This window comes from Ipomoea triloba, chromosome 3 (assembly GCF_003576645.1).
Source record: "Ipomoea triloba cultivar NCNSP0323 chromosome 3, ASM357664v1".
NCBI lineage: Eukaryota > Viridiplantae > Streptophyta > Magnoliopsida > Solanales > Convolvulaceae > Ipomoea > Ipomoea triloba.
The window spans coordinates 1,938,668-1,964,058 of record NC_044918.1 but is presented as its reverse complement, the minus strand read 5'-3'; the positions used below and the strand labels follow the sequence as shown (position 1 = coordinate 1,964,058).

At 33.7% G+C, this 25,391-nt stretch overlaps 3 protein-coding genes across 4 annotated transcripts in view; 1 reads left to right on the top strand and 2 right to left on the bottom strand.

The window, feature by feature from the left end:
- The first annotated feature begins 4,717 nt into the window (after positions 1-4,717).
- On the top strand, positions 4,718-9,639 carry LOC116013285 (annexin D2-like). 2 transcript variants are annotated; one of them, XM_031252956.1, is made up of 5 exons: positions 4,718-4,823; positions 7,201-7,346; positions 7,478-7,696; positions 7,929-8,144; positions 9,196-9,639. In XM_031252956.1, exons 1-5 carry the CDS (start codon positions 4,748-4,750, stop codon positions 9,487-9,489), a joined length of 951 nt encoding a protein of 316 aa, XP_031108816.1. In that variant the 5' UTR covers positions 4,718-4,747; the 3' UTR covers positions 9,490-9,639. The 2 variants fall into 2 exon arrangements, with proteins under 2 accessions (XP_031108816.1, XP_031108815.1); XM_031252955.1 differs by lacking the exon at positions 4,718-4,823 and adding an exon at positions 6,491-6,644.
- A 170-nt stretch (positions 9,640-9,809) lies between these two features.
- Positions 9,810-13,721, bottom strand: LOC116013286. Its single transcript, XM_031252957.1, has 5 exons — positions 13,399-13,721; positions 13,225-13,298; positions 12,096-12,228; positions 11,657-11,971; positions 9,810-10,303 (listed from the first exon to the last, which is right to left on the bottom strand). The coding sequence occupies exons 1-5, from the start codon at positions 13,534-13,536 to the stop codon at positions 10,034-10,036; spliced, it is 930 nt and encodes a 309-aa protein (XP_031108817.1). The 5' UTR covers positions 13,537-13,721; the 3' UTR covers positions 9,810-10,033.
- A 2,440-nt stretch (positions 13,722-16,161) lies between these two features.
- Positions 16,162-25,391, bottom strand: part of LOC116011990 (ABC transporter D family member 1) — a 16,315-nt gene continuing 7,085 nt past the window's right edge. Inside the window, exons 10-27 of the mRNA XM_031251443.1 lie at positions 23,677-23,915; positions 23,291-23,595; positions 23,063-23,198; positions 22,806-22,964; positions 22,015-22,114; positions 21,817-21,925; positions 21,429-21,519; positions 20,820-20,944; positions 20,589-20,738; positions 20,432-20,504; positions 19,563-19,743; positions 19,322-19,480; positions 18,173-18,319; positions 17,867-18,097; positions 17,493-17,653; positions 17,299-17,351; positions 17,125-17,203; positions 16,162-16,585 (exon numbers count right to left, since the gene is read on the bottom strand). Coding sequence (XP_031107303.1) covers positions 16,499-16,585; positions 17,125-17,203; positions 17,299-17,351; positions 17,493-17,653; positions 17,867-18,097; positions 18,173-18,319; positions 19,322-19,480; positions 19,563-19,743; positions 20,432-20,504; positions 20,589-20,738; positions 20,820-20,944; positions 21,429-21,519; positions 21,817-21,925; positions 22,015-22,114; positions 22,806-22,964; positions 23,063-23,198; positions 23,291-23,595; positions 23,677-23,915 — 2,585 coding nt within the window. The 3' untranslated portion in view covers positions 16,162-16,498. The remainder of the gene's footprint in view (positions 16,586-17,124; positions 17,204-17,298; positions 17,352-17,492; positions 17,654-17,866; positions 18,098-18,172; positions 18,320-19,321; positions 19,481-19,562; positions 19,744-20,431; positions 20,505-20,588; positions 20,739-20,819; positions 20,945-21,428; positions 21,520-21,816; positions 21,926-22,014; positions 22,115-22,805; positions 22,965-23,062; positions 23,199-23,290; positions 23,596-23,676; positions 23,916-25,391) is intronic.

Below are 25,391 nucleotides of genomic sequence, written 5' to 3'. Positions count from 1 at the left end.
AAAGTATATTCCATTTACAAATTTCCACAAAAATAATAATTGAGCATTTGAGGCTTAAAGTGGAGGGAGGCTGCAACTTTTTAAAGGGGCATGTCCACTCCCAAGTCCCATCTCTCTCCCTCTTTTTTGAACACTTTAACTAGTGGAAGTCACAATATATAGATAACATACATTTTAAGTCACAATCTATCGTCCAACAATCAAATGAATTGCTTGTGTTGGGAATGATTTTGGGGCCATTTGTGAGGAAAAATATACACATAAGAGCCTTGTGTGTACTATCTACCCCTGATTTTTCTTCTCAAACTTCACCGATGTAACCAATTGAAAGTAACCTAATCTACCCCTGATTTTTCTTCTCAAACTTCACCGATGTAACCAATTGAAAGTCTTATAGGTTACTATATAACCAATGGCAACTTTAAAAGATACAATTTTCTAGCAAAAAATTACTAATAATTGCAAGCATGCTTACAAAATGTGAAAACTGGAAGGCATTATAATACATCAGAAAGGATATTTTGTATTAAAAAATATGAGATATAATGCTCCCTATTAGATAAACTTAAAATTTAATAATAGAGTTTATTACCGAAATGGTCCCTTGACTATTACGAAATTATAAATTTGGTCCTCGACAATTTTTTGTGCCCAATTAAGTCCCTCGACTTTGAAAATTTTAACCAATTTGGTCTTCCGGTATTTTTGCCGTTAAACATCCGTTAAAACCGGGATCAAATTGGTAATTTTGCTATAGTCAAGGGACCAAATTGGTAATTTTGCTATAATCAAGGGACCATTTCAGTGAAAATTTAGTTACCAATTTGGTCCCTTGACTATAGCAAAATTTCCAATTTGGTCCCGATTTAATGGCAAAATAAACGAAGGACAAAATTGGTTAAAATTTTCAAAGTCGAGGGACTTAATTGGGCACAAAAAATTGTCGAGGACCAAATTGGTAATTTTGCAATAGTCGAGGGACCATTTCGGTAATAATTATTATTTATATTAGATAAACTTAAGGGCAAAAATGTTGATTTTACATTATAGGGGAGAAATTGTCACTTTTAAAATAATTAAGGATGAAAAATCGTCACTTTAATAACTTAGGGAAAAAAAACTACTATGGCTATGTTTGGCAAACCTAGCTGAAAAGGTAGCTGAAAGCTGAAAAGTAGCTGAAAACTGAAAAGCTATAAGCTCGAAGCTGAAATCTTAAGAGCTGTTAAGCTAACTGTTATGCTTAAAAGTGTTTGGTAAAAATTAGTTTTTTGATAAGTTGATGAATGTAAAAAGACTAAAAAGGACATCTTCATACAATTTAAATAATTTTAAATTTAAATAGGTTTGTTTATATATTAAAATATAAAATAATGAAATCAATATATTTAAATAAAATATAAAGTAAGAACATATATTTGAAAATATATAAAGTAAAAAAAATGTTTATAATTCATAAGATTAGTTCATACAAAAATTAATGTTCAAACATAAATGTCAAACTGAAATTACTACGAAACATAATGAAAAGAAAATGTCAAAAGGGTTTTAATTGAGAGGAGGGGTAAAGTATGTCATTTATTTAAAATAATAAGGATAAAGATGAAAAAAAAGTTAAAAAGCTACTAGCTTATTTTTGAAAAGCTACCCCAAGTAGCGTTTCAAAATAAGCTCTTATTTTAAGCTACTAGCTTATTTTGAGAACATTACCAAACAGAGCTTATAGTTTATTAGTAGCTTAAAATAAGCTATAAGCTCCTAAATAAGTTTTGCCAAACATAGCCTATATGCACCTAACTTGGGGAAAGTGTTATTTTCCAATAAAATATTAAATCACTATATGCGTTTTATCAGAATTTTACTTATTTTTGAATAAAAAAGACTTCATGGCCCAATGGATAAGGCGCTGGTCTACGGAAGGTTCGATCCCCAGTGAAGTCGCTTGACATTATTTTCATTAATGAGATATAGGGCTGTGTTATTGAGTTGGATTATTAATTGATTATAATAAAAAATGAGATACTGGGCTGGGTTATTGAGTTGGACTATTAATTCATAATAATAAAAAATGAGATACTGGGCTGGGGTTATTGAGTTTGGACTATTAGTTGATAATAATTAAACACCTAAACATTAATAGGATGACTTGACCCTAATTTATTGAGTTGGACTAATAATAATTAAAATCTACATCACCATATGATTTGATTGAGAAGAACTAATAATTAAACATTTACACCACCCAACCACTATTAGGATGACTAGACCCAAATTTATTGAGATGTACTATTAATTGACATTTACATCATAAGTTTTTTTGGAAAAACAGATCAGAAGTTGTGTGCGTTTCAGAACTGGCTTCCTTAAGGTAAATTATGCTGTGGACCCGGGTCCACCTTGCAAGGTGGATCTGGGTTCAAAACTACGTCGTTTTTGTCTTTCTTTTTTTTTTAAATTTTTTTTTAAATTAGTAAACATATTGCTGAATATAGAGTTGTCCAAAAATGTGTGAATGTAGAGGTTTCAAAGTGTGAATGTAGAGTATAGAAATCGTGAATGTAGATTTATGATTGTGTGAATGTAGAGTTGCCCAAAAATGTGTGAATGTAGAGGTTTCAAAGTGTGAATGTAGATTATAGAAATCGTGCCTGTAGATTTATGATTGTGTGAATGGAGAGTTGCCCAGAAATGTGTGAATGTAGAGGTTTCAAAGTGTGAATGTAGATTATAGAAATCGTGCCTGTAGATTTATGATTGTGTGAATGGAGAGTTGCCCAGAAATGTGTGAATGTAGAGGTTTCAAAGTGTGAATGTAGATTATAGAAATCGTGCCTGTAGATTTATGATTGTGTGAATGGAGAGTTGCCCAGAAATGTGTGAATGTAGAGGTTTCAAAGTGTGAATGTAGATTATAGAAATCGTGCCTGTAGATTTATGATTGTGTGAATGGAGAGTTGCCCAGAAATGTGTGAATGTAGAGGTTTCAAAGTGTGAATGTAGATTATAGAAATCGTGCCTGTAGATTTATGATTGTGTGAATGGAGAGTTGCCCAGAAATGTGTGAATGTAGAGGTTTCAAAGTGTGAATGTAGATTATAGAAATCGTGCCTGTAGATTTATGATTGTGTGAATGGAGAGTTGCCCAGAAATGTGTGAATGTAGAGGGTTCAAAGTGAGAATGTAGAGTATAGAAATCGTGAATGTAGCGTTATGCATGTGTGAATCTGTAATAGAGTTAAGAAGTTCTAGCAACTTGTAGCCCTGTAATGTGTGAATGTGGAGTTCTCAAGTTGTGAATGTGGAGTATAGGACCTGTGAATATAGAGTTTTGAATGTGTGAATGCATAACAGTGGTAATATAGTTACTAAACATATAATCATGTAATGTGTGAATGTGGAGTTTACAAATTGTGAAGGTAGAGTATAGTGTATGTGAATGTAGAATATAGTGTATGCGAATGTAGACCCAGGTCCATCTTGCAAGGTGGACCTAGGTCCATGGCATAACAACCCCTTCCTTAACTAGTTGATCTAAATAATAATTCAACTCATCACATTTGATTCGGGTTATTCTAGTGGTAAATTGGGTAGTTTAATCTTATAAATTTTTAATCTCTTATAAAACTATTGTTATTCCACTATACCTTACTAGTTACTATACAACCAATTTGTTACTACTTTGCAAAATTTAATTAAAGTCCATTTTAGGATGTATAAAGTTCTTTATATATTAAAATAAACATAAATTTAAAATTTAAAAATTTATATTGGTAGAAAAAATAAAAATAAAAGTTTTTAAAAATTTCAATTTATTCTTACCTATAATATTTTAACAATTAACATATTTAAATTTTGTTTTAAAATACTTGTCACTCGGTTTATTAAAAAAAAAAAAAGTAACTTTAAAAAATTCAAAACACATGTATTTTTAAAAAATAATTTAACATGTGCTAATAGTTTGAAATTTTAAAATTTTAATAATTTGTATTATAATTTTTCAGAAAATTTTTAAATTTAAATGTATTGTAATGTGTGTAGAATTTTTTTTTTTAAAGTATAAATAAATTTCTCTACCGCTCTTATCATACGATATAAGGTGCTGTTTTTTTTTTTACATTTTTTTAAAATAATACCAAAGTGAATACATAGTAAAGTGGAGTAAAATAGAATGAGAATACATTTATAGAAGGTTTGAAGAGTTCAAATATAGTTGAAGGCAAAACTGTCGTTTACTTTGTAAATTTGTACGAGTATAATTTTATTGTTTTTTTTTTTTTTGTTACTACTGACTTTATTACCGGTCTCTATTACATTATAGTATCTTTCCATCTATATTTTCTCAACCCGTTGAAGTACAAAAAGTCAATATCACCTCCATTGAGGTTCATACTCATGACTTTTCATTTTGAAAAGTCAGTACATAGACTACATACTCCTTGATTATAAGGTCACTGACTTATTGATCAATTTTAAGTAATAATTTTCCGTGGACGGACTAAATTTAAGAAAGAAAAATAACTTTATTCACCAAATTTGACACAATTATTCTCATTTTGCAAAAAATCAGCAATAAAAAACATTTGGATACCAAATTACCAATGCAATTACAAGCGTGGGCCCCATTTTACGCACACACCACACCAAACGCGCTAGCAGCTTATACAAACCATACCGAGTAGCGAATTCACATTCACATACACTCATACACTCATAGATCGTACCAGCACTCAGAGTAAGAAGAAGAGGAATGGCGAGTCTGAAAGTTCCAGCATCTGTGCCTTCTCCGACCGAGGACGCCGAGCAACTCCGGAAGGCTTTCGCAGGTTGGCTCATCGTACAATTACATTCAGATCTTTGCTGTTATGATGAAATGAGTGTGCTTATGCGTTAGTAACGTCCGATTTTGACATTTTGCATCTCTCATCGTTAATTATCCTTGAGGCGCATGTGTTCATCAACGTCGATCTCCCTTAATATTTGCATTATGTAATTATTTATGATCTNGAGTATAGAAATCGTGAATGTAGAGTTATGCATGTGTGAATCTGTAATAGAGTTAAGAAGTTCTAGCAACTTGTAGCCCTGTAATGTGTGAATGTGGAGTTCTCAAGTTGTGAATGTGGAGTATAGGACCTGTGAATATAGAGTTTTGAATGTGTGAATGCATAACAGTGGTAATATAGTTACTAAACATATAATCATGTAATGTGTGAATGTGGAGTTTACAAATTGTGAAGGTAGAGTATAGTGTATGTGAATGTAGAATATAGTGTATGCGAATGTAGACCCAGGTCCATCTTGCAAGGTGGACCTAGGTCCATGGCATAACAACCCCTTCCTTAACTAGTTGATCTAAATAATAATTCAACTCATCACATTTGATTCGGGTTATTCTAGTGGTAAATTGGGTAGTTTAATCTTATAAATTTTTAATCTCTTATAAAACTATTGTTATTCCACTATACCTTACTAGTTACTATACAACCAATTTGTTACTACTTTGCAAAATTTAATTAAAGTCCATTTTAGGATGTATAAAGTTCTTTATATATTAAAATAAACATAAATTTAAAATTTAAAAATTTATATTGGTAGAAAAAATAAAAATAAAAGTTTTTAAAAATTTCAATTTATTCTTACCTATAATATTTTAACAATTAACATATTTAAATTTTGTTTTAAAATACTTGTCACTCGGTTTATTAAAAAAAAAAAAAGTAACTTTAAAAAATTCAAAACACATGTATTTTTAAAAAATAATTTAACATGTGCTAATAGTTTGAAATTTTAAAATTTTAATAATTTGTATTATAATTTTTCAGAAAATTTTTAAATTTAAATGTATTGTAATGTGTGTAGAATTTTTTTTTTTAAAGTATAAATAAATTTCTCTACCGCTCTTATCATACGATATAAGGTGCTGTTTTTTTTTTTACATTTTTTTAAAATAATACCAAAGTGAATACATAGTAAAGTGGAGTAAAATAGAATGAGAATACATTTATAGAAGGTTTGAAGAGTTCAAATATAGTTGAAGGCAAAACTGTCGTTTACTTTGTAAATTTGTACGAGTATAATTTTATTGTTTTTTTTTTTTTTGTTACTACTGACTTTATTACCGGTCTCTATTACATTATAGTATCTTTCCATCTATATTTTCTCAACCCGTTGAAGTACAAAAAGTCAATATCACCTCCATTGAGGTTCATACTCATGACTTTTCATTTTGAAAAGTCAGTACATAGACTACATACTCCTTGATTATAAGGTCACTGACTTATTGATCAATTTTAAGTAATAATTTTCCGTGGACGGACTAAATTTAAGAAAGAAAAATAACTTTATTCACCAAATTTGACACAATTATTCTCATTTTGCAAAAAATCAGCAATAAAAAACATTTGGATACCAAATTACCAATGCAATTACAAGCGTGGGCCCCATTTTACGCACACACCACACCAAACGCGCTAGCAGCTTATACAAACCATACCGAGTAGCGAATTCACATTCACATACACTCATACACTCATAGATCGTACCAGCACTCAGAGTAAGAAGAAGAGGAATGGCGAGTCTGAAAGTTCCAGCATCTGTGCCTTCTCCGACCGAGGACGCCGAGCAACTCCGGAAGGCTTTCGCAGGTTGGCTCATCGTACAATTACATTCAGATCTTTGCTGTTATGATGAAATGAGTGTGCTTATGCGTTAGTAACGTCCGATTTTGACATTTTGCATCTCTCATCGTTAATTATCCTTGAGGCGCATGTGTTCATCAACGTCGATCTCCCTTAATATTTGCATTATGTAATTATTTATGATCTGTAATCCTTGATCACTGTTTCTGATTGTTAGATACCTTTTGTTTTTAAATCGATTATGTATACAGCCACCGATCATGGATGTGGAAATGAGGTCCTGCGGTGTCGTTTTATTTTACCTTCTTCAGACTCGATTTATCTTAGAGAAGTTTGACTTTGCACAAAGTTTTCATAAATTTTGTCGATCTGTATTGTTTTTTTTTAAAGCAATTAGGCCACGCGAAAGAGCTTAATTAGTATTACGATTTCGATTAGACTTGTGATTTCCTGTACAAAATGTTTAAATACAGTGGAGTCACAAGATGTTAATATGCATATTTTATTTATAGTCGGAATGAACTCATGATAATATATGTAATTTTGATTTTAAAATTTGCAGGATGGGGAACAAATGAGGCACTCATTATTCAGATATTGGCTCACAGGAATGCAGCACAGCGCAAGTTGATTCGTGAAGCTTATGCTGCGACTTATAAGGAGGATCTTCTCAAGGACTTGGATGCCGAACTTTCAAGTGACTTCCAGGTTTATTTTGAATGTTTCTACTCTGATATACTTTGTTGACTTAGTTTTCTTGTTTCCTCCTCCTTTAAATTGGCTTGGGTTCCAAAATCTAATTAGCGTGTATATATGCTATTATTTGCGTGACATAACAGCGTGCAGTGCTGATATGGACATTGGTTCCAGCAGAGCGAGATGCACTCCTGATTAATGAAGCCACAAAACGGCTAACGGCTAGCAACTGGGTTATAATGGAAGTTGCTTGCAGTAGGTCTTCCAGCGATCTCTTTAAGGTCAGGCAGATGTACCATGATCGTTACAAGAAATCCCTTGAAGAAGATGTTGCATATCACACATCTGGGGACATCCGGAAGGTATTTTGCATTTTTGTGTACTCTGGATCTTGTAATTTTCATTATTTAAATTTGGTGTCTCAATGTTGCCTGATCTTTTTCTTCCTAGAGTAAAGATGGATAAATAACTATCTCCCTGACATAAGACATTGTGAAGAATTTGGGAATTATGTGCATTTTGTTTGTCCTCCTTCATGAAAGTGAAACTGATGCATAGGCAGGTTAATTATTACCCTAACTAATATCCAAACAGCTTTTGGTTCCTCTTGTGACTGCATTCAGGTATGAGGGAGATGAGGTCAACTTGACATTGGCAAAAAATGAGGCTAAGATACTTCATGAGAAGATCTGTGACAAAAAGGCTTATAATGATGATGAGATCATCAGGATCATCACTACTAGGAGTAAAGCACAGCTGAATGCAACCATGAATCACTATAATGATCAATTTGGGAATTTAATCAACAAGGTAAAACTCAATCTCTTATTCACAAGTACATAGTTCTTTGAATGGTTTACATTTTAACTCGGTCAAACCATACACTTTATATTACAATTCAATTTGGTCAATGTTGGTGTTAATTAACCCTAGGGGCACAACATAACCTCTAGGTTGAGCATTAATAATGTAAAGAAATAGATTGAGACATAATTTTAACGTGGAAACCCAAAAAAAGAAAAATCACATGTCTTTTTGGTCTTAGTCATGCCAAGGATTCCACTATTTGATGTAATAGTATATGTATAACTATGACTTGACTTTGATTGGAAGCCATTAATGGAGCTTTATATCTATAAAGAAGGTGAAGTTGAGAGTAAGGGGTTGAATGAGGTTATTCTTGGCAAGAGTGAGGGAATATTTTGGGTAAGTTGGCCAGAATGATTAGAGAGGGGGTCTTTACTCCATTTTAAAAGTGAAAGCTAGAAGGGTTAAATAGGGAAGTTATGTACTCTTCTTAAGTTTCAAATGAGGTTTGATTGGAATCCATTTTCTTGGACCAATTTTAATGGGCTAGTAAGTAACTCGAATCATTAAGCCAATCATGCCTTGATAAGTACTCGGGGATAATAATCCCAACTAGTTGATTAAATTTTACCCCGTAATTTGTTTTTAGAGCCACTAAAAAAGAAGGAATGGGAGTGATGGTCTGATGGATTGAGTCAATAACGAGTTAATGAAATTTAACTCATCTACCATAACCTTTTTTGTATTTGAAATAGCATAATGTTATTTGAAATTCACTTTTTAAAAACAATTGTTAACATAAGTCAAAATTTTATAGCAGGTCAGAATGGATAAACTGCTCAAATAAATACTTGAAATCAGTTTAGACCCATCCAAAATAGTCCATAGTTAATTTGAGCGGATTGAAATATCATTCAATTTTTTTTTTTTCTAGAATCCATTTTGACCCATCCCACAACCTTGTGAGTTCAGAATTGGTTGTCCAAACTACCTCAACTTATTAGTTACTAAGAAGTCATAGGTTGCTGGGTAATTTCATTTGATATGCCTGCAGGATCTGAAGGAAGAATCTAAAGATGAGTACCTCACCTTACTAAGAGCAGCAATCAACTGCTTGACAAACCCTGAGAAGTACTTTGAGAAGGTTCTTCGAATGGCGATCAAGAAGCTGGGAACAGACGAATGGGCTCTTACAAGAGTAGTGACAACCAGGGCTGAGGTTGACATGGAGCGTATTAAAACTGAGTATCAGAAGAGGAACAGCGTTCCTCTGGATCGTGCAATTGCTGGAGACACCTCAGGAGACTATGAAAGGATCCTTTTAGCTTTGATCGGCCATGAAGAGTGAAGTTGCATATTCCTTATCCTGGATGGAACCTCTCTGCCTGGAGTTTGTGTTGTGCTCGTTTCCTGATCCTTTTAACTTTTTTGTCAGAATAATTCCGTATTGGATTTCAGTTTGATTTGAAATGAAACTTGATCACCATTTCAACATACATTTATTGGGGTTAACCAGTCAGCTTCCAAAACTAACAAATACTTAGCAGCATATTTTCCTCCCCCAGTAAACATTAAAATGGAAATAGCAATACTGCATGGGATGTAACAAAATAAGAAAGGGAAACATAAAATGTCAGTTATAAGCTACTAGGTAGTGGGTACTAGCAATGGCCAACGGGAATAAATTAGCACTAGCTCATGCATTACCAAGAAATATTCAAGTCTTTAGAATTGTTCTTACACCATGGCTCATGCATCTCGAATCTACAAGCCTCACTTGTCACTTGTCATTGTCATGAACCGTTAAGTGTACTTCATTAGTTAAAGCCAGCAGCCTTAGAAGGATCATAATTTACTATAAAACTTAAAACCAGTTTGATGAGAATTAAAAGTTAAACAAGTGAAATGCTGCTCTCACCACCCGGTGGTTTGCGGACACCACCAAAGTAATCCCTGGATTGAACTTTTCCATCAGCAAATATGTCATTGCCACTCATTTCTTTCAGCTTTGCCCTGCTAAGATGCTTTTCAGCAGACCCTGGGACATCTCCCTTGAAAATGTCGTTGCCAGTCAACTCTGCAAACTTCTGGTCGTGTATTTTCTTTGTTGTTTTCACAACAGGTTCGTCACCAAACATGATATTGCTTTGGCCTCCAGCAGGCTGTAAAAGATGACAAAATGTTAGCCCAAAATAGCTGTAGTTAAAATGTTCAAAGAAGGGTGTACAACAAATTGCAAGGAAAAAAAAATTGATAAAAGGATCACTGATTCTATTTCAAAGGCATGCAAGTTTTATAGTTATCCATGTCCGTGGATGAAATCTCAGGGGGGTCATGCACATTTAACATGTCTGCTCAATAAAAGTCAAACACTGAACATATTTACTATTTAGCTCTTTGTCCAATCCTCCCAATAATCTTTCCACCCATATTTGAAAGTGATATGAGAGACAGGAGATAAAAGTAAAAAGAATTGTTTCTTTTCCTTGTAGTTGGTCATGAAGCATGGATATGGACACGAGATGCATTGAGACAGGAAATTGCATGGTTTTTAAAAAAATAAGAGGACACAAATGACAAACATATGTTGTATGATTATTATTGGTATAGTTTATTAGTGTGCTAATGTGTATATATGAAGTAGCAACACAATGGAACAATATAACGAAATAGGGAAAAGGGCCAAATAAGCTCTCAAAACCATTTGGGAAACTTCAATTACACACTTGAATTAGCAAAAAGAAACTAAACTTGATAAAAAAGAACAATTAGCCACTTTAGTAAGTGACTTGCTATAGTAGGTTATGGTTGACATGGCTTTCGTCTGTAACATTCTTTGACTACATGGATGCTAGATATATCATTTTTACATTTTTTTTTTCTTTTGACCAAAGTTATAAAAAAAAAAAAAAAAAAAAAAAAAAAAAACTAGAACACATCAGAGGACAGTCATGGATGTCAATTTGGTTGTCCAGATCTGGACAGCTAGATCAAGTGCCATGGCCATCTGAGACCTTGAAGAGACAGCCATGGGCCATCCAAATTGACAAGCATGACATCCTTCTCCTGTGCATTCCAATTTTTATTTCGGTCAAAGGGAAAAAATGATATATGTGGCATCCTTATAAACAGAGAATGTTACACATAAAAGCCATGTCAACGATAACCTGCTACAATAGGTCACCTACAATGCTACAAGTAAAAAGGGGCTAATTACTCCTCTTTTCAAGTCCAGGTATTTATATGAAGTTTGTTCTAGTTGAAGGGTGCAATTGAAAATTAAAAATTTGTATCAAAATTGTGTCAAGATAAGGGAACACTTCTGTCCTATAAAACATAAGATTAAAAAAATTGCAAGATGAAATGTATAGTGTTCTACATGTCTGTATGTGCAGGGAGTGCCCAACAGATTCACATTTTCTCAAATTTGGTGTCCATGCTCTCAAGATAGCAGGAAAAAAGTGTATTTGAGTAAGGGAAGGCAAAAGTATAAATGAGTACCAAAGACAACTCACATTAGAAACTTTGACAGACGTGCGGACATTACGAGGAGCAGGCTCACCCATAAAGTTGCTTTCTTTTGATTCCATTGTGCGCGCAACAGTCAATGATCTAGGAGGAGCTTCAGAAGGAGGACCAAATATGTCGTTTCCACTAAGTTCCTTGCACTTTGCATCTGACAGCTGCTTCTTGATTTTGAGATCTGATTCACTTTCAAGAGTTCCACTCAATTCACGCTGTTTTGCCACCTCAGGTATAGTGGTAGGCTTTTTCGGGGAAATTTTTTCTTCAGTACTGAATGAAATCTGGCTTATTCCATTCGCAGCTTGCTAGAAATGAAATATGATAATTCAGAAAAAATCTTTGAATTCTCTTTATTTATTTAGCATGCTGGAATTGTAGATCCACTGAGATCTATGTACATGTATTTTACAGGTAAAGAGGAAGAAGTACCTGAACTATGCGCACTGATGTTCTATTACTCAAATTGCCATTAGTTCCAGATTCTGCGGCATCATTCTCACCGTCAGCAGAAAATATATTACTGCCATTCATCTCCTTCAATTTATACCCTGAACAAGGTTTCCTGAAATACCATAATACAAACAAGCATTGATTGAGAATTGAAAGGAGTTCAAATTTGTAAAAACTTGCCGTTTTAGCCCCCCTGTTGTCAACGGCACTTCATTTTTCTTTCAAAATTTTTTAAAAATTCAATGCTATTACAAAGTGCAAGTTGGAACTTCATAGTGAGGTAATAATATCATGAAGTTCTACCAACAGGATTCAGATCAGGCAACTTCCTAAATCTAATGCTTTTTGTTCTTTAAAATGCTATGTTTTGGGAGAGAGATCATCCACTGCAAAGTAGTTGCTTATGCATGTAACAACATAACCTCTCCAATAAAAATGACAATGATCACAAAGGAGAAAACTACTTATGGTGATAGTGATTGTAATAGAAACTTAATGACATTTTAAATTTAATAGTATTATTTGAACTGTCAATTTCACTTCAAGTATTAACTTTTTGCCATTGAATCCAATAAATTTGAATAACAAATAAAAATTGATACAGTAGGACCTCCAAGTTCAAATCTAAAGAACTACAGGAAAATCAGCAAAAGCCTTCAGCCATTACAGGGAAAATTATTAAAGCCAAATTTATACTTTTAAGTTATTAATTGCATTTGAGTAGGCAAAGATCTTTCTCCATCTTCCTTACATGCCTGAGCTTATAAGTAATAACCAGTTATTAACGATTTACCGTGTAGTCAAGAATCCAGAGAAGAACATTAACTAAAGTACTACTAAACAAGAGTAAAGGAAATCAGATTTCGCAAAAGAAAAACAATAATCAAAGATTTACAAACAGATCTATGAGATAATGAGAATATCCAAATACTAATCAAGTGGAAAAAAGCAAAACATGAATACATAAGCAAGGATCCGAACTTTATGGTTAAAAGTTCACATGCGCCGCAGGGACAATGTTAAACAAATACACAACCAAAAAAAAAACGAGAAGAAATCACTGTATAACGGACATTTTTCCATTTTCGTTTAAATCTGAATATTTTACCGTTTGTTCAGGCTCTGAGCTTCCTCATCGGTGATCTGACCTCCAAAGAGCACCTTACCGACTCCGTCAGAAGGCTATAAGAAAAAGAGAAGCACAGAGCTCAAGTCAGTCAACTGAGGGAGGAACAAAAAGGCATAAGTAGTAAAGTAGCTGCGAAACGAGGTAAATAACTACCTGATGAGAAGTACGGGAGGCGGAGCGAGATGCGTTGCCGGAGGCGAGGGAGGATTCGGATGCCGGTGTCTCCGACCAGGTGAGTAGATCGGCGGTGGAAGTGTGCGGCTTCCGAACAGGCGTTGCTCTCTCCGCCATTGCTTTGATGCTTGAGCTATTAGTATAGTAGTGTGTAGATAAGAGCGGTGAAAGATAGATTATGCCTGTGACTCTGTGAGTATGCTTTTATTTGAAAATTGAAAACGCTACTTTGCTCACTCTTCTCTCTCTCTCTTTATTTTTATCGGATAAAGCGGAAATTTGAAAATAAAACGTAGACAGAGACTCAGCAATTCACATGCAGTGGCGTACAGGAGAAGTTGCCGCACTGAATCTTTAAGATATTTTTTAAAAATTTTTAGGTGCGCGGGACCCATATGAAATGATGTGGTTCTGCCACGTGCAATAACAACCCATGTGAGGATCTACTGTTTACTCCTTTCATTTCTTTTTTTAAAAATCTCAAGTACAAGTGTACAACCAAATGCTTTTTAGTTTTTAGTTTGTAGGATAAGCAAACTATTCTCAATTTGTTTAATAAAAATTGTTTATATTAATTTTATTTTTCAATCCAGGTCATTAGGTCAATAAACGTAGTTGGTAAGTTTTTGGCCCACATAACATGTAGTCATTGTAAAAGACATATACTTTGTCCAATGCACCATTATGAATTTTAAAATTTCGTGCTAAAAAATATTATAGTAGAATGTTTTTCAACTCATTTTAGTGAAAAAGTCATACTCTATATTTTACTTATTTTTGTTTTGGCCAAAGACCTTGTGGTGATGTACACTCCCATATGAAAGGGAGTGGATTCGAGTCTCAGTCGAGTCATTTGTTGACTCTTTGTGCTTTAGATATTAGGGGTGTTTGAATCCAATCCAATTCGATTACAAAATCGGCAGATTAAATGCAAATTGAATGAAGGATTTTAAGTTAAAAATTAAATTATAATATCCAACTTAAATGTTTAAAAATTGAGAAAATAGTTTAATGTGATGGAAGTTTTATACTCAACCAATTACACAATTATTAAAGAATTGGTCAGTTGAAAAACAAAATTCTCATTCAGTATACTTTTAATGAATTTTCACTAAGCACATTCATCCAATATTAGCAGATATCGATTAGATGTGGGTGAGTTTAGTGGACAAGAGCGAATTTGGTAAATTACGAGTATCCATACTTATTATTAAGAGACAAAAGTATACTTTAAGCAAAGTTTGGATTACATTTATTTATTTAAAAATTGAGAATCCTAAGTAATTAATCAATTGAAAAAAAATAAAATTGCCTTGTTGCATAATAATTACTCATTAGAATCTAAAAATCGAAATCATGACTCATATTATAAGATAAGATTCTTGAGCAGTGCCACCGTGGCGCAAGATTATGGTAATGAATGTCAAAACGAAAAAAATGAGTAGAAACAGCAACAACCGTTTAGGATTCAGTGTACGGAAAAACGTTAAATCGAAACAGCAGATTAGTAGCTGATAGCATGTGGAGTAGGTGGAAGATTTGTTTTAGTGATTAATGATGGAAGGGGTCAAATTATTGCATGAACCAGGTTCCACACAGCTGTGTGGACCAAAAATAAAAAGTACATTATTTTTATACTGTCAAATAATGTACCTACAGTACAAAAATAATGTACTCTAAAATAATGTATCTATAATATAAAAATAATGTACCTTCAGTACAAAAATAATGTACTTTTTATTTTTGGTCCACACAGTTGTATGGACCATGGTCCATGCAATAGTGATTGATGTAAGGGTCCATTTGCGGTTGAACTCAATAATGGGCCATCGCGCCCACATTACTGATCTGTAGGTCCATGTTACTAACTTCCTTCACCTTTATAAACAAATATATAAATATATAAATTTGCACTACAAATGAAGGACAAAAGACTGTCGTTAGGCAATGAAATAATGAAAATGACAAATATACAGTGTTCTGGTTTTATTGGAAAACAAAAACAAAACAAAGAAAAAAAAGAGCAGTGAATAAATAAAAAGGATTAATATTTGATGCACCGCTAGACACTAGTGTAAAGATGCTATAAAGTATACATCAATGATGAAGGAGAAAATGTCACATCATTAAAAAAAAGTAATATTGATATTTTATCAGAATATCCACGTTTGATCATAATATTATTATGACATGATATACAAAGACATTTTAATAATTTTTATACAAAGTGGGATGATTTTTTTGAAAATATCTATAATTGAAAACTAAAATACATTTATATTTAACGACATTGCAACTGTTTTGTTAATAAAAAATAAAAAATAATTGTGTCATAATAATATTACGACCAAAGATAGATGTTCTGATAAAAAAGACTAAAAATAAACTGCCATATAAATCTAACACTAAAAATGAATGAAATCCTTTCATAAATGACAGCCGTAGTTTAAAGTTAAAAGTTCCTTTTCCTAAGATAAGGTCATAAGGTAGCGTAAAATTTTTGAAATCTTTATTTACCGAGATGAAGGTCGTATGACAATACGGAGCGTGTGAAGACCAGAATTTCAATGGGCAGATGAGTTTTTATGCATGTACTCTTCAATGAGATTGTACATGAACAAAGCCTTAATGCATTTTCAAATTTCTTTACCATTACAGTATCACATCCATGTTCCTGTTCATTATTCAGAGAAGAAACGTTTAGGTCTATCATGCTTGGCAGTTACCAAAGAAGACGGCAACTTCAAATATCAAACTGAGTGCCTTTAATAGCCCCAGATTTATCACAATTTTATTAATGGGGGCTGATGAAAATTCAAAATTATGGCTATTACAACAAAAGCGTGAAAAAAATATTACGCCGTAATTAATACTACGACTATACACAATTTTGCTATGTTACAATAAATAATTAAATGCTTCTATATCCCCTAATACTGTTTACCTGGAGTAAAAATTAACAAGTGTTTGCCTTGGTTGTATTTCATGAAGAAATTTGCTAACCTCGAACCAATGAGAAAATGCTCTCTGAAATAATCTTCTTGCTAGCCAGCAAACAACTGACAGCAGAAATTGCAAGTTATTGCTCAATTGAACGCAGTTCCCACTTGCCCTCCCCATCAATCAACCGCAACTCCAATGAATGGAATGGTATCAATGCAGGACGCTGAACAGAGGAAAGAACCAGGTATGCATTAGTAAAGGCATCAAAAACAAGAAATGATACACAAGCATGTGCAGCTGGTAAAATTATAAGCCATAACCGCCACATATTTAGTTTGTAGTCGAATAACATATGAATTCAACATCTATGATGCATTGAAACCCCTAGGGAGGAGTTGCTAAAACTTCCCCAAAATGTTTTAGGACTGTTTCATAATTTTTTAAAAAGTTTCATAGTGAGTTTCGGGGGTCTAAATTGAAGAAGAAACAAAAGTTTGGAATAAAAACAAATGCAAGTTCTTATTCTTTACTACAACCTCTATAAGGTATTATGTTTAATTATGAAACTCGTGAACAATACTTTTATATACTTGAGGCAAAATACCATTTGCAAATATATTATAGTTTTTATATTTATTATTTGCACATTTCTCCCACATTTCATGCCCTACATTTTAAAAAATTGCTATTTCGCAATCTCCATGTCTCATATTTGGTTTCAATGCTACCTAATTTAATATTCATCAAGCTGTTCATGCATACCTGAGAAGATGTAACAACTGTGATGCCACTGTCCTTTGCAAGCCTATAAAGGTGCTCCTCGACATCCACACTTGTAGCACTGCAATTAGGAAGAAGAACAATGCCATATACCATGAGTTCTTGAACACCTCTATTCATCACAACAAATGAATTAGATAAAAGTGTGTTGCTTACTTGGTGCATTCATCAAGTATTCCAAATCGTGGCTTGTGAAAGAACAACCGTGCCTTGCATTGCACCAAAAAACATAAAAAAAAATCAGCTGGTAATAGACATTAAAAAAAAAAAACAAATAAAAACATTCTGTAAATTGAAGTATTACTCTCATGTGAAACCATAGTCACCATACTAATTAACATATAGCTCACCATTCCCAATCTCTGTTGTTCTCCAAGAGATAAAATGTCTTCCCAGTTCTGGTTTGTATCCCAGCCACCTTCTCTTTCCAAAAGATAGAGTAGTTTAACACGCTCTAGAATAGTCTTCAGATAAGAATCAAGAATGATCTGGGATCCAGTAGCCTCTTGATCTGACATTGAGGAAAGAAGTAATACAAGTTTATTTTGAAGGGTGGTCAGCATGACAAGTTAATATCAATTATTCCGTATATTTTCACAAAGGAAAATGTGACACTTCAGATTTTGGGTGATGTTTTATTGGTTAAATGGACATGGACAGATTGAGATTGACTCACTTTGCGAAATATGGTAACGGGAGAATTCAACAGAGATATAGTACATACCATCCAGTATCAAGGCTAATGCTCTTCTCTTTGCTTCTTCGCGAGACAGAGGATATATAATTTGATCCCTTAGGGTTCCTAAGCATGTATACGGTCGCTGGGGAACATAAAATATGCCACATCCAAATCCTGAATTAAGTTGTTGGCCTGGTCTAACAAGGTTTCCACTAACCACTGGCCATAAACCACGGAGTACTCGGAAGATGGAACTCTTTCCACTTCCATTAGGACCTTCAAGAAGGAATCTTGTCAGGTATAGGCACGACTATGCAATACAAAATGAATTGACAAATGTTAATCACTAACCAGTCACAAGAAGGCTTTTCCCTGGCATTATATCACATGTCAGTTTCCTCGCCAAGAGTTGTTGTGCTGGTGTAATAATATTCATTCCAGAGAAAGAAATAACATCCTCAGAGGAGGATGGTGATGCGGGAACACCAGCAGGTTCATCTGCATGAGAATTAACATTATGAGGACCATTCTTATATGGTTCTTGAAATAACATTCTGATTCTGAAAACACAAATAGAGCGTTTATAGGTCTAGCCAATTAATTAAATCACATTTGGGACCATTGGATAGGTGAAGGCAAATTAGCTTAGTACTGCTACCATCACCCACATAAAAAGAAAAGGATATTTTAAGTCTATAAAAATCAAATTTGTAGTGAAACAATTAAAGGCTTCTGACAAGAAAAAAAAAATACTTTTAGCTCTCATTTGTGAAATGCTAGCATATCAAGGTTTATATTTCAAGGTTTTATAGATGGGAATCCTTTAAAGACATAGAATTACATTCTAGCTAAAGCAGTAGATAGGACATCCAAAGTTCCAAACACCAGTCATTGAAAACTACTGATGGCATGGACTAAGTTTCAAACAAGTGCAGAATAAATATTATGCACTCGGATAGAGGAGGTGAATACAATTTCACTCTTATGTTCTGCAAATCAGTAAATCCTTTCCACATTTGCAATCATCAGTTAATTCACGTTCTATCATTATGCTCCATATATCATTCCTTCCCTCAAACAAATTGTGTACTTCATTCTAAGATATAAAGCATGAGGAAAGCTACCATTAGCATAAGCTTTCCCATTTTGCTTCATACTAAGGTTTCAGAAGTACCTACATTACCATAAATTTCCCAAGACACAACTGATGTTGGTTTATAATCCATACAGAATATTACAAGCTGTGTGTTTGTATGTATGTATAATTGTATATGCTTGTTAGGTCTAAGTTCAAACTTCAAAAAGTCAACCATATTTCCCAAGAAGTCTGCAAAACATTTTGACATTGCTAAATAGCAACCAACTTCATACTAAAGAGCAATAAAATTTTGTTTGGAAATCACAAGCAGCACTTTAGGTAAGGATGCTGGAAGTGATGACACTTTCATCAACCTTTAAAAGGAACTGAAGCAATAAATTTATGGAAATCAGGCAACATACCATTTTGAGCAGCATCTAGAAGCTCTTCCAGCTCAAAAATTCTATTGATGCCACCAGAAAGTTCAACAAACTTTCTATGCAGCTCAAGAATGTCACCAAAAGCTAAAAAGCTTTGAGACACAACAGAAGCTAAAAATCGCAGTGCATGTGCCAACTCACCTAAATCAATACATTAGAGCAGAAATTAAAATAAATAATTAGACTATATCAATACAATTACACAACCAGTGCAAGTAATCACCTTGAGTTGAAGTCAAAGCACGGTTACCCTTGTGCTCGACAGCATACAATAGACTCAATCCCCATGTAACATTATGGGGAAGTTGTTTTGTGATAAACTCATCTATTATACCAAAAAGCCATTTCTTCTTTAGAAGCAATGCAGAGTGATGAAGAAGTTCCTTAAATCTTGATTCGACCATCTGTGAAGTTCATAAAGCATTGGTATAAGGATATTAGACATTGCACTAACAGAAGACAACAGAGGACACCAAGAAGATCATAAACATTGTATAAATTGCATTGAAGCATGGCCCTTACATATCCTGACATGCATGGTGATCATAAAAAAAAAACAAAATACAAAATACAAAAAAAATACAAAAAAACAAAAAAAACAAAAAACAAAACAAAAACAAAAAACAAAAAAAACATGTACTAAATACTACTCCCTCTATCCCACTTAATTTGTCCTACTTTCCTTTTAGACCATTCCAAAATAATATCAACTTTCCTAATTTAAACACAACAAACATTTTACTTTTCCCAATTTATCCTATATTCCTTTTAACTTTTCTATGTGAGCCGCAATTCACCTCTTTTTAGAAGGGAAAATTTTGGGAAGGATATAACATCTTATTTGTTTTCTTAAAAATTGTGCCAAAACAATTACCCAACACAAAATGAGATGGAGGGATTTTAATTTTTTTTTAAACCCTGTTACAACTCTAGGATTTTCATAAAATATGTAATGCATGCAGAATTCTCAGTATGTCATATTTAGTATTTAACAAAGATTTAAAATATAGATCAAAAGTTGCAACTAAATTTTTTTTACATCTATACACAAAGAAAGCAAAAGAGAATCATTGTGAAATTCAGTGATGTCACCTCCTTTTCTCGTGCACCACCTCCAAAGAAAGCAACAGATTCAGCATGTGTACGCAATCTCTCGTGCATAAACCTAATCTCAGGTCATCCAGACATAGTTAATAGAACTGTATCTAAATGCAGTCATATGAAAAGAAACAGGAACAGGTCACATCACCTAAAGGTTCCTTCTAGCTGTTGTTCATGACTTGCTAGGTCACCAAACTCAGGAGTTACACACCTCAGAAAACCTAAACCTAAAAACATGTAAGCATATAATATAGCAACTCCCCGTTGACCAGTTAAAAGCTTCATTCTCCATGTGAACCTGCACAGTTTCAAAACTCCTTCAACATCTAGAAGCTATTGTTACTACTAAAGAGCCAGGACAATATGTTTATGTACTTACCATAAGATGTCTACAGTTGGCTTCACCATTCCAGTAACCAGACTAGACAAGTCAGTGGTTAGCTTATCAAGATCTTGAGTCAATCTTTGATCAGCATCAATGTTGACCCTTGACATATTAAATACCTAATATATCCATTTGAAGTTATTTTTGTCAACACATTAACAAGGTATAGAGGAGGGTATTGATTAATGCCCACTTGACATATGAAAGTGACCAGGCAAAATCTTAAGAGCATTCATTCAAATACATAGTAATACTTAATCCTGTAAAACCCCAAATAGGAGTAGATCATAAGAAACAATTGCATTCAACTGAATTAAATGATTACAGATGTAATATGAAATAGGCAGAAGAAATATTGAAGTGCAAGTTAACTACTACTATTTTATTTGAGAAGAAAAGAAACAGCAAACTTAACCAAGTGGAACTATATTGCAGAATTTCAGATTTCATTAGAACTGTACTAATTGAACTTATCAAAATAAGAATTTGAGATCCTGTTCATACTTCAAAACATAATTTATAAAACTGGATCTCTTGAAAGAGAAAAAATATCAACTCAAACAATGAAAGATAATTTCTCTAGTTATTGGACTAGCTAGTTACCTTGTAATATGCATTCTTTCTTAAATAGTTCTTCAGTAAGTGTTTAGTCAGACGAATCCTCCATCCAAGAGCCAGCAATGATGTCAAGTTTCTGCAAAAGATAACATTTAAATCAATATACAACCAGTAACTGCCTTCAAGTAGGGCCAAAATTTTGTTCACTTTTTTTTTTTTGGTACAAATCTAACCTTTAGGGATATTGCAGAATTTCAGGTTTCATTAAAAATATACTTTCATTGAAAAACTTAAAATAGTTTAATTCAAATATCTGACCTTAGGACTAGGGAGACTCACATTGTTACATGCCAACAATCATTAGTCAGAGGGCCAAAATCAGAATATTTAACCAAAAAGTCTAAAATTCAACCACTTCCAGATCTACAGATACCTCAAAGATGGTGCAATGAAAGAAGAGGCCGCACTTTGAAGGACACTGACACCAATTAGTCGAATAAATGCCACCTTATCTTGCTCCAGAACATACTTCACAGTTGTTCCTAGGTAAATCAATAGGTTGATGATAAATAACTTTAACGAAGCAAAAGAAAAAAGACAGGAAAAAGGCAAACAATGAAGAGTAAGTTACCATTTAAAGAGGCAATGCGATCAGAAATCCAAGTTCTAGACAAGACAAGTAAAGCAACTGATAAGAGTTGCACACCCTGTTTATCCAACATTGTTGGGACCTAAATAACCATAAGAAAAGGTCAAACTGAAGCAAATGGAGAACATAAAAGTGCCTGTTTAGAAAAGTTGTTCATCATTGTAATGCAGAATATCAATACTGTTACTGTCCATTATTTCAATGATGATTTCACATAGAACTTATTCCCATTTGATGTGGTAACTTATTAATCTGCATTACATTCAAAATGTGAGTTTAATAATAACTAGAACACAAAAGTTGATTTTTTCAATTAAGAGTCACAAGGTAACACGGGCCTTAAATCAAGAAGAGACATGCAAATAAAGATCCTCAATGCTAAGATTTGGATAGGTAGATTTTGATATTAAAGAACTAACAGGCAAGGAAAAATACAGGTCGTTTCTGTTATCCAAAGAGTTTTCACAGAAAAAAATAAAATTAAAAAATTTTTTAAAAAAAAATCAATAAATGATTAAACAAATTAAGGTGCTCTTTTTTTTTTCCTATATAGTTTTTGTAATAAGTGTAAGATACTCTTTCTTTAAAAACTCCAACAAGTATGGCCATTAACAGAAACAATACATGTTTTCTGTTTCTATTTAATTTGCCATTATGCAGCAGACACTCTATACAGAGATTATCATTGGCTGTAAGGCTTCTGAAGTCCAAAATCATGTGTCCATTATCAAGTTTATATCACACACTGGCTATCCTGCAAACATTGCACTCACCAGTATTTTACACATAGCAGCAACTCTCACAGGTAATTTCCTTGGAACGCTTTTAAGTTGGGGAAATACAGGAAACTTGGAATTATCATCTGCTGGAGGAGATGCCGCTAACAACTCTGAAAAATATGATTCATCTTGTGAACTTGAAAATGTCATATCCTGTGGACAATGGCAACAAGCATAAAATCATGTTAAACAAATTCGATAAAAAACAAAACGAAATAATGTCTTAATGATGTGGAATAAGTGCCCCAGACCTGTTTTGTGTTTGCAAATGCACGCTGAACAGTCATCGCATCACTTTGACGCTCAGCATCAGAAAGCTTCTTTCTACCAAACTCAACGTGCTTCTTATTATTGAACTCATGCTCATTAAGAGAAGGAGAATCTGCCCTGGAAATTTCCAAAACTACAATAGATAAATACACAGTTTACATTATTAAAAATTTAAGATAAATTTACAATTTTGACTTCTGAAGACCTACCTCTTGTGGTGTACAGTCCAACCCCCTTCACCATCCAAGGACAAGACCAGATCATGAAATGCAACCAGAGCAGGGCGATGAGATATAGTTATACAAGATGTTCCCATTGCTCTTACTTTAGCACAAAAACGGTTTTCCATATCCGTTGTCACAGCACTAGTACACTCATCAAGAATCGCAAATTTGGGTTTATGGTAGAAAAGCCTGGCCATTCCCAATCTCTGCTGCTCTCCTAGCGATAACTCATCGCCCCAATTTACCTCTTTTTCAGGTGGGTAACGGTCCAATAGATACTCAAGATCAACCTAGAATGACAAAGAAATATCACCAATGTTGAACCTGATATTAATCAGACCAATCTGTTTTAACCCATCAAGCAGACTTACATTTTTAAGTAGTTCAACCATTCCACTATGTGTGAGAGGCTCAACCTCCTGATCAGAAGTAAGAGGATATATTATCTGATCACGGAGTGTCCCTATAGCTGTATATGGCCGTTGAGGTACATAAAAGATCTCCTTGTTAAGTTCAGAACCAATTCCAGGTTTTGCAATATGGCCAGAAACAAGAGGCCAAAGTCCTCCCAGAACTCGAAAAAGTGAGCTTTTGCCACTACCATTTGGACCTACAAAATTAAAATGCCAAGTTCTAACTACATTTGTACTCCAGCAAATGTATAAGAAGAATGATATCATACACCCCTGAAACATGTAATGGAAAGTCTATCTGCCCATGGTGACGTTGAAAACAATCGACAGGATTATATAGATTGCTACACATAAAACAGGAACTTCATGCATATTTGTGAATATTTCTAGAAAGGACTTTTTTGAGGAACAATTATATTTGTGACACAACCAGTCCCAAATTTGAACATGGTCCCAGAAGTGCTCCGTGAATGATTGGGCTAATTTTGGATGAGTTTATTTTCAGCTTATCTCTACTACTTTCACTTAGCTGATTCTTAATATGTTTGGATGGGATTACAAAAGGAGCTTATTGGCCTTTGACAAGCTGGTTTGAGCTTAATTCCATAAGCTATTTCAAAAGGTAAGTGAAAGTAGTAGAGATATTGAAATGGCAAACTCATAAATTGTTAGGGTTGGGTGTCAGGTCAGAGATCAACTACCATAATTATAAAAAAAAAAAAAATGAATTTCAGATATAAAAATCTGAATCAAAAAACAATTGAGATTTCAGTATGAAATATCAGAATTTCTAACAACAAATAAAATAATAATGACAAGAAGACATCAAGAACAACAACTACTACTACTTTGCTACCTGCCTACTGGCCCAAAAATTGAAAGTAATTGTTCAGTTCAAATTCCAGCAAATAAGGCTCGCTGCCACATTAGGGGGTAAGAATTTGGCAAACCTTCAACGAAGGCAGCATTTTCACTTTCACAAATATATTACTTGAAAATAAGTCTTTGAACCAGAAATATTTTTGGACTACTAATATTTTTTTATTGAACCACTTTAGGGGATAACATTTTCATTTTCACAAAATCCTTGTCTTGAACAACTAATATACGTTCTTATAATCTTATTCCCTCTTCACCGTGGGTGATAAATCCAACATTTCAAGCAAGCTTTGATTCTCCACAACCCAGTTCACAGTTCCCTCCCAACGATATTATTCACCCTCTTGTAACTCACTAACTCTTGTTCAAAATAATTGAATTTATCCATGCATTACTTAGGAGTCACATAAAACCAGCCATCCCACATTCCCACCCTCTCCATCATTGCCTGTAACACTGCTTTCCCGTTCCCTTTCTTCTGTATAACACACTGCCCTACTTATTCCTGGTTGGATCATTATTATTCCCCTCAGATCCAACTTCATTACCAATATAATAAACAGCACAACCATATTATCGGTACAATCCATATTCTGCCAAGGAAGCAATGTAGAGTGAGGGTCTGGCCCCTGAGTCCTCAACAGAGAAACAGAGATGAGGACTTGAGGATGTGAGGCTAGAGCAGTAGAGCCTCAGAGCACAGAGATGTGTAGTTAGAAGAGAATGAGTAAAAAGTTTCAGACCAGATGTGTTTGTTTTGGGGGGCTAGAGTTTTTTTTTTTTTTTTTTTTTTT

Coding starts and splice junctions, on each gene's coding strand:
- LOC116013285 (XM_031252956.1), top strand. CDS start 4,748: ATGGCGAGTCTGAAAGTTCCAGCATCTGTGCCTTCTCCGACCGAGGAC. Junction 7,697..7,928: donor CATCTGGGGACATCCGGAAG/GTATTTTGCATT, acceptor ATATCCAAACAG/CTTTTGGTTCCTCTTGTGAC. Junction 8,145..9,195: donor TTGGGAATTTAATCAACAAG/GTAAAACTCAAT, acceptor ATATGCCTGCAG/GATCTGAAGGAAGAATCTAA.
- LOC116013286 (XM_031252957.1), bottom strand. CDS start 13,536: ATGGCGGAGAGAGCAACGCCTGTTCGGAAGCCGCACACTTCCACCGCC. Junction 13,299..13,398: donor CCTCCCGTACTTCTCATCAG/GTAGTTATTTAC, acceptor TTTTTCTTATAG/CCTTCTGACGGAGTCGGTAA. Junction 12,229..13,224: donor GCTCAGAGCCTGAACAAACG/GTAAAATATTCA, acceptor ATGGTATTTCAG/GAAACCTTGTTCAGGGTATA.